Raw genomic sequence first — 16011 nt, forward strand, 5'->3', positions numbered from 1 at the left:
ATCTAAAAGTCCTGCAGTACTGAATCTTGGCCTGCCGGAAAATAAGGGAAAGCAGCAGGAGAAAAAGAGAATAAACAGCTTGGTGAGAAGAGCTCAGAGACAGTGAGACCAGCCGACCCTCTGAATGTGTGGGACCACCTGCTCTCCCACCCAGTCAGGCTGTGGGACCCTGCAGCCACCACGTGTTTTAAAGAAACGAATCTGTAAATAAAGGGGGGAATCCTGATCTAACTGAAAATCTGAGGACTTGCAATGGCCATAAGATATTATCCCAGCTGAAGGTACCAGCACTAACATTTGACACAGGGATTCCTCTCTCCAACAAAAAAGCCATTTAGCAAGGTGCTGAACACTTGCCTTGCATAGAAATATTTGAATGATTATTAACCAATTAGTCACTATTATTACCTTTCTAAATATATGCATTAGGAAAAGTTTTAACACCATGATTCTTAACCACAGAGAGAAATTGGAAGATAATAGTTTAGCTTCAAATAAAGAAATTTAAAGGCAGATCTAGTGGCTAGATAACATTTTTGAAGGGGAGAAAAAAATAACAAAAACTGCAATGCCATGGTGGTTGGGGATCTGGGACTGCCAGCAGCACAAACTCCCAGCAATTTGGACACCAGGCACAAGGAAAATACATACAAATATAATAAAGACATCTTCCTGAAAACAGGCCCCAATGAAAACCTTCTTAAACTTCAAGGTGCTTTTAATGAATCCCCAATATCCACAAGCCCAGGGATAGTTTTTATTCAAACTGGGAATAGTTTTTTATTCAAATGGGGCGTAGTTTTCAGGGGCATGCAGAGGACAGGGACAATGCTGAACCCCACAAGGACTCCCCTTCCCTTTCCCCTGCAGCACCAACACCCCTGTGAAGGAAAAGCACCCACACTCTTTCCAACACAGAGCTGAGCAGCTCATATAGAATACAGAAATGAGGGACAGGAGCTGCTGTAAAATCAGGGTGAACTCAGATCCAAACTGCCTCCAGGACTGACATCTGCTGGGGCATTCACACCTGGTTTGGAACGAAATCAAGGGGAGGTGAGAATGAGGTAAAGAGCAGCTCAACTCCGTCAAGCTGAGGTCATCCAGCTGTGCTGCTTGAAAGTTACATGGGAATGTTAAAGTAAAATCTACATATTTTAAAAATGAGACACCTATAGCGTTTGAGCGTTGCCAGAGTTTGGGAGCAGCTAATTACAGCCCTGACCAGCTGGAGGTTTCCAGGTTAAATTCTTCCTAAATTGCTAAATTAAATCTTGTGCTCTGTTCTGACTCTTTCTCTAGAGGGTCTCTGAAAAATGGACAATCTGAAAGAGTACCATCAATGACTCTGCAGCAGATGCAAGGCTTGCAAAGAAAAGTGAAATTATTTAAATTCATTTTCAGTGGCATTTGATACATTACATAGATCTGTAGAATTCTTCAGGTGTTGCTTTGTTGCACTGCCCTGGGACTCTTCTGAATTTAGTGATAATGAAGTTTTATGTAAAAAATGCTGAGTGTGTAGGGAGCAACAGCAACCACAGGCTGCAGAGGCTAGATCAGCATCACCACAGTAGGAGCAAAGCTTTGGAAAAGTAACTCGGCACTGGAGGGGTTCTCCACTGCAGCTGTGAGGGACTGACTTTGTCCTGGAGCATCCCTGAGCCCATCCAGTTTTTGCAGCAGGGCCGAGGGTAAATCCTGAGATCTCTGCTGTCCTCTGAGAGCAGCTCCCGGACACCTCCGCCCCCAGGAACGCCCCGGGCTCCAGGCAGCTGCAGGGAGCCCGTCCGTGCCCAGGGCGTGTCCGTCTGTCCCTGCCCAGGGCGTGTCCATCTGTCCCCGCCCAGGGTGTGTCTGTCCCCGCCCAGGGCGTGTCTGTCCCCTCTCAGGGTGTGTCTGTCCCCGCCCAGGGTGTGTCTGTCCCCTCTCAGGGTGTGTCTGTCCCCACCCAGGGTGTGTCTGTCCCCTCTCAGGGTGTGTCTGTCCACTCCCAGGGTGTGTCTGTCCCCTCTCAGGATGTGTCTGTCCCCGCCCAGGGTGTGTCTGTCCCCTCTCAGGGTGTGTCTGTCCCCGCCCAGGGTGTGTCTGTCCCCGCCCAGGGTGTGTCTGTCCCCTCTCAGGGTGTGTCTGTCCCCGCCCAGGGTGTGTCTGTCCCCTCTCAGGGTGTGTCTGTCCCCGCCCAGGGTGTGTCTGTCCCCTCTCAGGGTGTGTCTGTCCCCTCCCAGGGTGTGTCTGTCCCTGCCCAGGGTGTGTCTGTCCCCGCCCAGGGTGTGTCTGTCCCCTCCCAGGGTGTGTCTGTCCCCGCCCAGGGTGTGTCTGTCCCCGCCCAGGGTGTGTCTGTCCCCTCCCAGGGTGTGTCTGTCTGTCCCCGCCCAGGGTGTGTCTGTCCCCCCGACCCCAGCACGGGCTCCTGGGCTTGCACCGACAGCCCTGGGACGGACGTGCCAGTGCTTTCAGCCCTCCCGAATGAACACAGCCACGCCTGTTGCTTCGTAAAATAGAGCTTTTATTTGTTCATACAAATAGTATGAATTATCAGAATTCCATTTTCCTAGAAACATGTTTCTCTGTGTAAAATTAATTTGTGTTGTACATACCACAAAATACTCCGTATACTTTTTTTGTAGATTTTCTTTTTTGTGGCTTTTTTTTTTTTTTGGTTTGTTTTTCTTTTAATTTTGTTCTTTTTTTTTTTACAAATTGGCTACTACACTATAGAACCATGTTACAGACAACACAACACTAATAACTATACTGCACTTCTGAATACAAGACTGAATGAAACTCAGCCATAAATTAATGTTACAATTTGAAAAAAAAATCAACCAACCAAACTTCTACTCACATCTCCAAGCTTAATTTAAAAATAAGGAGGGGGTATATAAAAAAATGCACTGATTCCAATATTAGCAACCAGATGAACACCACAGATAATTCACCTTCATTGTCATATTTGTTAGGTAAGGCTTTTTTACATTAAAAGTCTAGTGCAGACTTCATTATGAAGGATATTGAGTCAGGACTGACAACTTGCTCATGGTTAGAAGAGTTATTCCTCACTCTCTGTATTTCCACTCTCCAACAAGTTTGCTCCACACAAGAGTTCTTCACAGCAGGGCTTGATTATACAAATTGAGCCCACACTGCTGTACAGCTGAGGAAGGCATTGGGATATTAAAAACTCATTTCCAGGAAAGCAGGGAAGACATAGGGGATGTGAAGCTTCCAGCACCAAGCAGCCAGCACACACTCCGGAGGGAAGCACCTGGAAAGGAGCCCGTGCCAGCACACAGGTCCCAGAGGCTCCACCACTGAAACACTCTGGGAAATGGCACAGCCACAGCTGGGAGCTCACCCAAGGGCCAGGTGGAGAGGTCAAGTTTCTTTCATGCATTGCATAAGCTGCTAGAAGGAAGACTGAGGTTTTGAGAACCAAAAATCACTTGTTTTTCCACCAGGAAGTTATTTTCTTCTCAGTGCCTGCAGCTCCTTCCCCTCAGTCACCCAACAGTGGCAGGGTCTGGGATAAAGCAGACACACTCCTGCATTTGTCAGCTGTCCTGACAGCAGGAAACAGAGCCATGGACCTGGCTGGAGTTGAAGCCAAACCCCTCAAAAGTGCATAGATCCACCCAGCTGCTCAGGCCTGCAGCTGGATTTTTCAGGACAGGGGAAAGCAGGGGCTGTCAGCCTGCACAGCCCAGCATGTCCCACATCCCACCTGTACCCCCTGAAGTCAGACTGCATTGGCCCAAAGTGTCATTTCTTCACTAGAAGTGGCTCAGGGCAAGAAGAATTTCCCTGTTTGTGGGAAGATGTGTTTGGAGACAAAGCCCAAGGCGGTATTTGCATTCTGCTCACAGCAGCTTTGTGGGCAGCTCAGCCTGTTGATGTTATGCTTACAATCTCCTTTTCCCTGAGGTTGCCCATGTGCACTGAACCCCAAGTGTGAACCCACACACGGTGGTGTGAGTCCCTAAATCCCTTTGGAGGGGTGACACTGCTGAGCCAAACCAAAAGCCCTCAGGTTTAAACAAAGCTCACAAGGGCAGCTCCCTGGCACCTGCAGCAGACCCAGAGCAGGGTCTGCTTTGCTCTGTCTGTGGGAGCAGGACTAGATCAAGACCCAGACAGAGCAGCCAGCCTCTGAGGAACATTTTCATCACCCAACAGCCACAGCAGAGAGATGGAAGGGGGCAGGCAAGTGTGAGGAGGCTGCAAAAGTAAACATTTGGGAAACACCATTGAATGTGCCCCACCACAGCTTGGGCACAGCTCAGCAAAAGGGCAGCTCCTAGGGGGAGCAATGAGTAACTGTGGAGAGGTGCAGAGCCTGGATTTCTATAGGCAATGCATATGAAATTAGATGTTCTGCCCATTGGTGCTTTTGTTGTTTCCAGTTTCACCCACACTGCTTATGGAAGTGCTCCCATGGCAACACCAGGAGATGCTCTGTGCATCATTTCAGTGCTGCAGGTGAGGTGTGAGGAGTTTTGCTGCCCAAGGACATCACAGCTCTGTTTCTGTTAAAAATTCAATGAGAAAATCACTTCTGCTGCCACCTTGCCCTTAAAGCATTCCAGTCAAGCTGGCAGACCCTCTGACAGCAATGATAAGGCAGTGGGCACACACGGTGCTTATCAGGACCTCCTGAGCTCACAAAACACTGGCAGAGCTCTCAGGACAGCCCACCTAACCTGTCCTGGAGGCCCACAGCAGCTGGTTACACCCGAGGAGAAGGGCTGCATTCAGGTTAATGGTTACAGAGTTGGAGCCTTCTGCCCTGCCTGGCTGCCACCCCTGTGCTCAGCCAGGGACTGCCGGGAATACCCCAACCCCAGCGTGCCCCAACTCCCCCCTGCCTTCCTACAGATTCCCCCTTTTTGGTAAAGCAGCACTTCTTCTTGGCTCTAAGCAAATGATGCTCCTTGGGAGAGACCAAGGATGGGGTGCTGGACCAAAAAGCGATGGGAATTAAGAGGGCTAAGGGCGATGTTCCCCAGTCTCACGCACTGGGAGGTGCTGTGGTGGCCGTGGGGCTGGAGGTAACAGTGCCTCTGCCGTGTGCTGGGACACACTCCATGCTGGGCACGATGCCAGGCAGACACCTGAGGTTTTCCCAGTGGTTCTGCTGATGTCTTTGGTGGGTGGAGGGTTCTCCCAGTGCTGCAGGCACTGCCGTCTCCCAGCAGTGCCCGGCGTGCAGGGGTGTTCCTGGAGCGACACTTTCTGCAGGTCCCACCGACCAGCACCACACGTCACACACAGACAGCACTTTACATTTATCCTGCAGTAAAGATTTTAAATGCATAGAGGGATTGTGGGAAAGAACCTCCTGGACAAAAAGCAGGAAGGAAAACTGTACTGAGAGCTCTGCCCATGCAATAGGCTCTGCAGCTTCTCTGCTGGAAAAAGAGCACATTGCCCTCCTGGCAATCCTGAGCAGGAGCACTACGGCTTGGGCTTCCCACGCTTACAGCCACTGGGAAAACGTGCTGCTGCCCAGCAGAGGTACGTGGGGTGCAGGGATGCCCAGCCTTCCTCCCACCTCACCCCAGAGAAATACCCCCCAGGTCTGTGGAACTAACCAGAAAACTGCGGGATGGAGGAGCACAACAGCAGAGCAGAGACTGGGACACTGGAATAGGGAAAGCAACTGTTTATAAAGGCCAGATACCCGTAACAAAAATAAACTTGTGCTTTCCCTCCCTCCCTTCCCTCCCTCCCTTCTTTTGATTTTTAAATACAAATTTTGTTTAGGAAAAGTGGAAGCACTGTCTGTTACAAACCAAACCAAAGAGAAAGTGGAAGGGGAAAAAAAACAAGGAAAGGAGAGACATTAGAATTAAACACTGTGGAATGTTAAACAGGTTACAGGCTACCGTTCTAGCCAGTGCAGTTAGGCAGCTTAGTGAATTAATTGCTTAGGAATTAAAAATAAATTATTATAAAATAGATTTCTGTACATTTTACATACATATATATCTCTTTATAGAAGCAAACCACGCTGGGCAAGTAATAACAGGGGACTTTCCCATGCCAGGCTCAGTCCCAGCCGAAGTCCTGCCCTGTCATCTGGTAGAACTTCATGTTGAAGGGGCGGTAGAAGTCCCGCAGCCTCTGCACCACCTCCTGGTCGATGTCGGGGTGGGTCCTGCCTTTTGTCTTCCCCAGGCAGTGGGGTTTGCTGCTGCCCTCCGCCTTCTTCAGGCACGGGAAGCCCTTGGTTTTGTTGAAGTAGAAATGTTTGTCAGTGATGATCCTCTTGAGGCCCAGAAAGTCCTGGACCCTGCCCAGCTCCCCCGCGGGGTCACTGATCAGCCTCTCCCCGCTGACAAAGAGGATCTGCCCGATGGGGAAGTAGAGGAGCCAGTTCTCCAGGTGCTTGGCGTAGATGCCGATCTGGATGGCGCTCCACGAGGTGTCGATCAGGCCCGTAGTCCTGTTTTTGAAGGTCAGGCTCTCAAAGGTGGGGATGTCAGGCTTCTTGGAGAGCGTCTGGGTGTAGTCCGAGATGGCTCTGGTCACGGGGTCCCGCACCACCACGATCAGCTTGGTGCCCTTGGACATGGAGGAGATGCGGGCCGGGGCCTCCTTGGTGACAAAGTAGCTGGGGGTCTTCTCCATGGTGATCTGCCCCTCCAGTGTCCTGGGCATCAGGTCCCTGCCAGCAGAACACACAGACACGGGTCAGAAGGGCAAGGGAGAGGAACAAAAATATCCATATGCATTTACATGGATGTTCACACATTGATACAGAAAAATTCTTCTCCCTAAAATGCCTTCACAGACCATTTGGATCACACAGAGAAATCCATTTCCCATTGATTTAGGGATTGGGGGGGGGATTATTATTAAAGGCCACTGTATTAGAATCCATCTGAGTAATCCCCCAGTTATCCGTGAGTGGATTAGCTGAGCTGCACTCTGTGCCTGGACCATGGCTGCATTTCCACACCAGCTCCAGCCTGGTCAGGAGGGGTCCTGAGCTGCACCAGGTGGCTGTTCTGGCTCATGTCAACACCACTGAGACCTCAGCCGCAATCCAGAGCTCACTTCCTCATGGGAATGAGAGGATGCAACAGCAGAAGAGCAGGAGATCACTAGAGCATGTCCGCCTCACCTTCCCTCAGCATCCCAAATGCAAAACTTTTCCCAATTCAGGCAACAGGGTGCAATTTCTCCCTGGCTTGCCAACAGCAGGACTTCACTCAGGTGTCCTCTTGCACCCAGTTTCACCCCCTGCTTTACTGTTCTCTATCACTTGTTTCTTCACATGAAATAGAAAGGGCATCAAGAGCTGCCTGTGGCATCTTCAGCACACCCCAGTCCAGGAGACAATGAGGACAACCCCCCCCAGCACTGCCCCACAGGTTACAGCAGGTCAGGATATGGGATACATGGGATATGGACACTGTGGACAGCACAACCTTAGAGCATGGGCAGGACATACCTTCACAAAGTACTTTTAAAACTTAAAGCTTTCAGCAATTCCACCTTATTCCCTGGCTATTTCTTATTAGCCACGTGGGTAAAGAATAGGGAGCTTGCAGAAATGATGGAAATGGCATGAAGCAGGAAGAGTAGTTATTTCCTATCATTCACTAGGCAAGCTGAAATATTTCAGACCGTTTGCCAGCTCTTTCCCTTTATAGCCCAAATGGACTCATTTGCTCTGGGTTGTGAGACAGTTGAAAAGAAAGGGTAAAAGGGGAGCCAGGCACGAAATTAAAGCTATAAAACTTGATTAAGTTTTCAAAGCATGCACCCAGCACAGAGAAATAAGCAGCCGGTGCATGATCTGCAAGCCTGAAGCTGTACTTCGCTCAGCCACAGGACACTGCTGTTCCCAGCAGCCATCTCCTCCCTCGCTGCTTTTATGCTTCCACAGCAAAGATCACCAGGGCTCTTGCAACTAAAACAGCCACTGATCATTTGTGCTAAAGCCAATGGTTGCCCTGATTAAGAACTCAAGTGAAGAAAACTGACCAATCTGTAATGAGGGCAAATAAGAGGGGACCCAAGAATGAGAGGTCTGTTTGCATCAAAAATCATACCATGTCTGTGAAATTTGGTCAGTAGCTATTTATGCAGCTATTGGTGAGCTCACACTGTTATTTTACTTCATCACCTTCCGGCATTATCTTTGTGCAAGGTGTTTACTGGCAAGGGGCACGCAGGGGCTGCACCTCCATCCTCCATGTGAGCTGTGCCTGGAGGCACAGGGGCTTTATCCCTTCTCCACAGTCCCAAGGCGGGAGACAGTGCCTGTCCCAGATCTGCACGGCACTCTGGAGAAGTGGTGATGGACAAGCTGGACTGTGGAGGAAGAGGATATCAGCTTGTGGAAACCTCCAGCCATGGCCAGAGGTGGTGGCAACCCTGAAGGCTGGGATTTCAAGTCCACACAAGTGGAGTTTCACATGCAGATAAAAATCACGCTGGTCAACCAGATACCTGGGATGTGAGAGCTTCTGGAAGGCAAGAGCCAGTGTGTGTGTGCCAAAAACAGCAACCAGAATAAAACTCTGACTAATCCTTCACCTTTCTGGCCAACACTGCAACCCCATAATGCTGTCACAGAATAGGGCCAGTCAACAACGCTCAGAGCAACCCCTAAATTTGTCAAGGGCTGATGTAGATTTCAACATTTGCTCATTAAGTGGTGTCTCCTTTTATGGCCACATTAAACTCAAGTTCTACATTCTGTACTGGCCACCAACTGCTTTTCAGCTTGATTTAAGAGGTTGTTTTCCACCCATGAAGTCCTTAATGGCCTGGGATCTGCCTAGAGAGGAGAAAGCTTCCCAAAACCTTCTCAGGTTGCCTGCATTGCACTGAAGCCCTTTAGCTTTAGGTCAGGTTCATCGGAGTGCTAGTTGTAAGGGGCCCTGCATTTTGGGACTGATTTTTCCTCCAGGACTGCTACAGCCAGTATTTATCAGTCTCGTGGGAATGATGCAAGGTTTATTTTTCCCCTCCTTGCACAAGAAAGGCATTGGGTAGGACTGGGCTGTGAAACAGGAGGAAATTGCTGGGGATGGAGTGCCAAGTCAGTTGATCCAGTTGGGAAACACAGGTTCCTAATTAGCATTTCAGCAAATACAGAGGAGCACACCATAAGTGGAAAAAAGCAGGGAGTAACTCTTTGCCTAAGAGGCATCCATTGGCCTGGTGTCAGCCCCTTTGCAGAGCAGTTCATCTCCTGGATCCACATTGCAGATGTGGCTGGGTGCTCAGTTCTGGGCAAGTCTAAACCTCCCAGACTGTTATTTTTGGAGAGATTATATTTGCCTGAATTCTTGGCAATTTAAAAACATTTTGTTGGTGACCCATCACAGCAAGCAAAGCAGAGCAAGGCACATTGACACACCTACTGCCCTCAGGTTGGCCAACACAGGCTGAGGTGAGCAGAGGTAGAAACAGAACCTTCAACCCATGTACAAGACCTGGATCCACCAAAAACAGCCCTCAGGCCCTTGCTCCTGCTCTCCCTGCATTGTACCACACAGGTGCCAGCCCAAAACCAAGACCCTGCCGATTGTCTCAGGCTCTGCTTTGTTTGTAAAGTGGCTGCATGAAAGGAAGACAGCTGCAACTGAAGACAAATATTGTGGCCCATGGATGTGGTTTGAACCTCTGACAACAGCCCATCCAGGAAAGCAAAGGTTTTATTGCACGGGCATGTCAGTTGTGAGGAGCTTTCCCATGGTTTCCATACCTTCCCACAGAGGCACCATCCATCATGCTGGCAGCCCGAGACAGCAGAGCCTGGGGGACAGAAGGAACTGGTACGTTGGCTGGTCTGAACTCACAGTGGTGGAAAAATCACCAAGAAGAATTTATTCCCATTCAAGCCACAGCTGGAGAAGGGCAACTTGGCCCAGCAGAGCGCTGCAGCTCCAACACAACACACTGGACACACGTTTTGGTGGAAGGAGGACCAGATCCAGACCTGAACATGTCTGCTTCTGGGGCTTCAAGACAGCAAGGGCCATGCTAAACTACAGCTGCTGCTTTGGGAGGGGGAACAGGAGCTGTGGTGGTGAGAAGCCACGATGCCCTGGCAGGATGCAGCCCCTTGGGAGAAGGGAGCGGTGTCCAGCAGAAACCCACTTTCAGCTCAGGGGTGGGTACAGATCACAGCCTGTGACGACTGGGGAGCCTCTGCTTCCATGGAGGACTCACAGGCAGCTCCTGCCAGCACCGCCTGGCACAAGGTGAGAAAGGCAGAGGTGCAGCTGCCACTGCTGTCCACTGAGGGCAAAGGGAATGACAGAGGCAATTGGACTGTGGGAAACAGGGAGCTCAGCTGAGCCCCAGGCCTTGGTAGAGACACACCACTGAGGGCCATAGTGGAAGCTGTAGTAGAAAATACAGTATGAAAACTTCAGCAAGCCATCCCTCCTGCCTTCTGGCAACCTGGAGTTCAAAGACCTCTGCAGACAGCATCTGCATCCAAATCATCCCATTTCACAGCACCTATGAACTGTCTAATCCTTTCAAACCCACAAATACTCCTGGCCATGAGAACATCCCACAGCAGAGAGTCCCAGCACCAAAGCACTGCCTCTACCTGTCATATGAACTCCATCCCCACTTCCCTGCCTGGGAAGGGATCAGGCACCAGCTTAGTGAGCATGGAAGAAGGAAATGAGGAGCACCAGCAGGCCCCCAGCATCCTTTATTCCCCACCCAGCAAAGCACTGGTGGGGCTCAGCACTGCTGACTAGGGCAGAGCTGGCAGCAACTGGATCCCAGCAAGGGGACGAAGTTGCTCTGTGAGCACAGCTATGAATTTTGCACAGCTGTGAATTTTGCTCACAGAGCCAGCCCCTAACCCTGAGCTATTAACATGTCAAGAGGGACAGAGGAAAAGCTTTTCCTTTAATGAACATTTCCTCGGTGAAGCCTGCACCCTTCGTAGGCGAAGTGATAGGCTTAGTCTAAAGATGGATTGGCCTACTTTACCTATTAACCACTTAAACTAATGTAATGAAGGCTTCCTTCATTCACACAGCCCTAATCCCCAGCCCCACGCAGCTCTGAAGCCTGGAATAAGAAGGGATACCAAGATGAACTCAGCCAGGCTGTTGCTGGGAGAGGCACCGGGCAGGGGATTTTGTGTGGGCTTTTTAAGTGCAAACTTCTCCAATATGAAAACCGGACCCAGAGTGAGATAAATTTACAAACTGGGGATGACAGGTGGCCACATGGTAATCCAATCCTGAAGCCTAATGCCCTTTGTGGCAGCTTTTGTCTGCACAGAGGGGCTCCAGGCTAATCTGCTGCTACTTCTCAAGGAGGAACAGGCCGGGGGGGCACGGGGACCCCCACAACCTGTTGCTGCATTATTCGCTACAGGTAGGACAGACCAGCGCAGGGCAGAGCACAGCAGCGGTGCCTGGTTTTATCCCTGGGGGTGTCTGCTGGGCCCCCCATGCACCTCCTGGCACTGCAAACACCTGCTGGGATAAACCCTCCACGGCAGGGCTCAGCCTGGGGGCTGCAGACAGACTGTCTGCCCGTGGCGGGGTCACCGTCAGGCTGCCCGGCCACGGCCTGGCACACCCAGGTGTCCTGCTGCACAACAGGAGCCCCAGAGCTGAGCAGATGAGACTTCCTTTCCAAGGAAGGTTTCGTCCTGGATATATTCCCATCCAGCATCACTCTGGGAGATGTTACCCCTGTTCCAACATGTTCAAGTGAGGAGTTCCACAGGTTAAGTCTTAAAATCGGGTTGTCCTGAGATGCAGCTGCAGCCATGGCACCTTCCAGTCTCAAACCCCTCTGCTCTACACCACCACACTTCCTCAGTTTCCCTCGGCAAAGGTGAGAAAACTCTCCCAGAGGAGATGGACAGCAGTGTAAGGGGTGTTGAAAAAGCAGAAGGGCTGTTATGGTCAGGATAAAACACCACAGCACCTGGATGCAGCTATGAGGTGCAGGCTGGGGAGCACTCAGAGCAGTCCCCACAGCAGCTCTGCCAGCAAATACAGCAAGAACCATCCTTAGTGCAGAAGGTTTTCCCGCCTGCTGCATCTCCCTCTGTCTTGCCCCATCCCGTGGGCAGTTTGGTACCCTGTTCCCACCTCACCGTGGTCCCGTCCAGCTTTGCTCCAGTCAGGATCCCACCAAAGCCAAAGGGCTCATGTCACACCACAGTCTATCTGTCCATCTGTCACCTTAAGTCAAACATTTCTAAGGAGTGCTTTACTGCAACAGCCAATTCTCACTAATTCCTGCTACTTCTCTGCCTTTTCTCTCCTCCCCATCTCAATAAATAAATTTAGGCCAAGAGAGCTAATTCTGATATCTTGAAAAAGATCTGCAGACACCCAGGGAAGGATGGGGTGGCGGCTCCATTGGTGGCAGCTTTGCCTTACAGCTCATCCCCTCTGCCAAGGTGATACCCAATTGTTCCCAGTTTTTGAGGCAGCATGTTGCTGTCAGAAAGCAGGAAAAACGTACAGTGCTGGTAAGAGCAGCCAGGGGCTCGATTAAAACCACACGGTTGTAGCCCCATACTGGCACCTGACCGTGAGCAAGAGCTCAGAGATGCTCTGGTAATCAAAACCCCAAAGCATCACCACCTCAGCTCCTGAGGCCACCACACTGGTCCCATCCTGACCCTACCAGGCCCTTTTCCCTACATGTCTGATCACAGAATCATTGAATCCCAGCAATACTCCTTAAAAGCAAGAACCTGACCAGCTCTAGGAAAGACTGTTAAAGTAATAAAGCGTTTTAATTGCTTTCACACAAACCTGCCACCTGCACACAGGTCAACTGGCTTCACAATTACCTTCTTGGCTTTGACTCTGCTTTCTGATGGCAGCAGTGGGATGGGGGAACGAGGGAGATGGAGGAAGAAATAGAGACAGAAGAAGCAGTAGCAAATTCCTCTTTGGGAGTGTGAGTGCTTGCTACTTCATTATTTGATACATCATCTTACCAAAATTTTTCTTGGCTTCAGCTGCTGTTGCACCACAGACCTGTACAGTAGCAGGCAGTCTCTCCTCTTTTTATGACCAGTGGTAAGAGCAACATGTGTGCCTTTGTCTCAAGCAGAAGTCTGTTGTTTGGGTTGGCAAATTATACAACAATAAAAGGGAACGGCTGGGAACCAGCCTCGGCCTTTTTGAAATGGATGTAACCCTATCCAGCTCCGTCAAACACTCACCACAACGATTACACAAACCAGATGATGGGAATTAATGAACTTTGGGGGTGAGGAAGGAGCAGGTGAAGGAGGAAAAAAATTTGTTGGCCTGAAATTAATGTTTTTCTCACCCTCCTTGCTCCCTGCCCTCAAATCTGCTAGATGCCCTTCACTTGCCGGGGAATTTTGGGGATTAAAGGAGGGAGAGGACAGTAATGGTGTGTGGAGAGTAGCCATCAGGAAGGGACTTCCGTGGGACCAAAGAGCCAGTGGGCAGCATCACCACGTACCCCACAGGAGCAGGCTCTGGTCTGGCTGTGGAGTGTGATCCGTGCTCCTTTGATGCAAATAAAAAACCCCACCAAAGCTGTGGGGAGAGGGGAGATGGGGGCAGCAGCAGAGGGTCCCTTCATCCCCACTCCACGTGGCACAGCCAGGATGCACCAAACAGCCCTGGCAAACCAAAGCAAGCAGTGCCCCAAGGAGGGGGCAACACACTGCTGCAAATACCAGGGTTTAGGGGTTGTTTGGGGTTTTTTTGGGGGCGAGGAAGGTGAGAGTTTATTTTTTTTAATAAAAGACTTTATCCACCTTTTCAAAACTTACTGCATTCAAATCAGACCTAGGAGTCACCACAGAGGCTTGACCCTCTCTATGCTGGGACACAGGGAGCTAGCCCAGCCACAGAGCTGAACAGAGAGTTTGCAGCAGCATCCGAGCACCAACCTGGACAAAGCAGAGCCTGATCCACGTACAAACCCTGGAGGGTTTGTGCATCTGGGAACAGCAATGGGTGAAATGAGCTCCACCAGCCTCTGCTGCAAAGGCAGCCTCTTACCCCATGCCAGCCAAAACACATCTCTCACCCAAATGCCTCCCCTAGTGCACGAGATTAAACTGGTTAATTAGAAGCAGTCCTCATAACCAGGATATGACATGCTATCCCTCATAGGGCTGCTGCCTTCTGTATCAAAGGGCCATATATGGTGGACCATATAGCTGCAGCTATAGGGGAGGAATTACCTAGCTCAGCAGAAACACCTGGTGAGAGTTTTGCCTGCACAGGACAGGCTTATGCTTTCACCAGAAAGCACAAGAGAGAAGCCCAGGCTCCACACACACCCCAGCAGTCCGATGAGTGATGTCACCATCACTCCTGGGACATGCCCATACCTTGGCAAAGGATGCAAAGGTATAAAGATGGTCTTGGAGGTGGCTGACTGGAGCAATCCCCCTTCCTACCTGAGCTCGTGCTCCACGCAGGGCAGCCTCTGGGAGGAAGGGTCCAAAGAGCCGAGACCACCCTGGAAACTTGGGAGAAGTGTATCCTCCTTGCAGACGCTCACATGAATGTGCCCACAGGGTCCAGTGCTCTCCTCTCCTGTGGCCTGGGAACCTCCAGCCCTGGCCAGAGGAAGGAAAGGGCAGAGCAAGAATGGGGCAAGCAGCACACTGTCCCCCACTGCTTTCCCAGCCTCCATCCAAATTCAGCTCCAGAGGCCTTCTTTTGCCTGATGTACTTTGTGCACCTAATAATCCTAAATCGATCTCTCTTCCAGCCCTTTGTCTACGTGGCTGCCCCGTTCCTGTAAGTATTCGAGGCCAGGTTGGATGGGACCCTGAGAAATCTGCTCTAGTGGGTGGCATCCCTGCAGGGGGATGACATGAGAGGATATCCAAAGTCCCTTCCAACCCAGGCCATTCTATGATTCCTCCTGACCCTCTGCATGCACAGCCCACCCAAGGAAAGGCTCCTTGCTTTGGCCATTTTCACCACCCCTGCCCTCACAGCATAGCCCCAGTCCTTGCACCGTCACACCAGTCCGTCCCTCCCTCCATGTCCAGCCTAGCTCCGAGTCTGGAGAGTGCCAAACCTTCCCCTGAGAAATCTCCTTGCCAGGCTGAGGCCTCCCGGGCTACTTGGTCATTCCTCAAATGAAAATTCCTCCAGCCCTACAGAGCAAACTCAGAATGTAGCCACTGCCTCTGGGTAGATCATGCCCAACCGAACACAGGCTGCAGGGATGTGAGGCTTTCTTTGGATCAGGAAGGGCCGAATTTCCAATTATTTTTTCACTTCTTCCCCAAATAACAGCACGAGATGTTACAATCACTAAGCAAGAACTTTCCCTCCTCCTTTGCTGGAGCCAGGCAAGATATTCATCAATGTCCCCAGTTCATTACAGGCCCTCCTCTTCTCTTTATGTAAACACGGAAGCCTCTTTCTACTCCCCACCATACTTAAAAGCTCTGAACTTCCACTAAATAATTATCTTCACTGGGGGGAGAGGAGCAGCACTTTACATATCAAAGGGCTCCTTTGAAGGGATTTACAATAATTTAAGATGAAATGGTAAATATTCTATTCACTCCAGTTCATCTCCAGTAATAATTATAATCCTATTAGCAAGGTCCCAAGAAAGTGATTGCATTATCATCTAGTGAGCATCTATGTGGATTTCTTGGAGGGTGGGATGGGGGAGGCCACAGGCAAGTAAAGAAGGAAAAGCGACAAAAGATGCAATTGCCAGCATCTCCCTTCCCCCAGCAGGATTTGGGCTCCATTGTCCCGATGCCTCAATAGCGCTTTGCTCTGAAAATCAGAGCTTCTGAGCGCAGTACGGGGGTGGGGCTGAAATGAGCATCCCGCTCCTCCCGGCCAGCGCCGCTCCCCTCTCAGGGCCGCGGGTGCCCCGCTGCCGCTCCGGCGACAGAGAGCGCCCGGCGCTGCCGCAATTAAAACCCAACTGCTGTTTACGGGGGAGTTCTTTAGAATATTGCCCAGCATCACTGCGCTCTGCCGTCCACTGCTCAAGTCGTGTGAGAGTACTCTAACGTGTCTCCAT

At 50.6% G+C, this 16011-nt stretch overlaps 1 protein-coding gene across 1 annotated transcript in view; it reads right to left on the reverse strand.

The window, feature by feature from the left end:
* Window positions 1-2492: 2492 nt before the first annotated feature.
* The window catches only part of LOC136299220 (heparan sulfate glucosamine 3-O-sulfotransferase 3B1-like), a 28914-nt gene continuing 15395 nt past the window's right edge, over window positions 2493-16011 (reverse strand). Inside the window, exon 2 of the mRNA XM_066200629.1 lies at window positions 2493-6667. Within this exon, the coding sequence (XP_066056726.1) occupies window positions 6049-6667 (619 nt within the window). The 3' untranslated portion in view covers window positions 2493-6048. The remainder of the gene's footprint in view (window positions 6668-16011) is intronic.

Source organism: Chamaea fasciata, unplaced genomic scaffold (genome assembly GCF_029207755.1).
Source record: "Chamaea fasciata isolate MVZ Bird 193981 ecotype frontalis unplaced genomic scaffold, bChaFas1.0.hap1 SCAF_19, whole genome shotgun sequence".
NCBI lineage: Eukaryota > Metazoa > Chordata > Aves > Passeriformes > Sylviidae > Chamaea > Chamaea fasciata.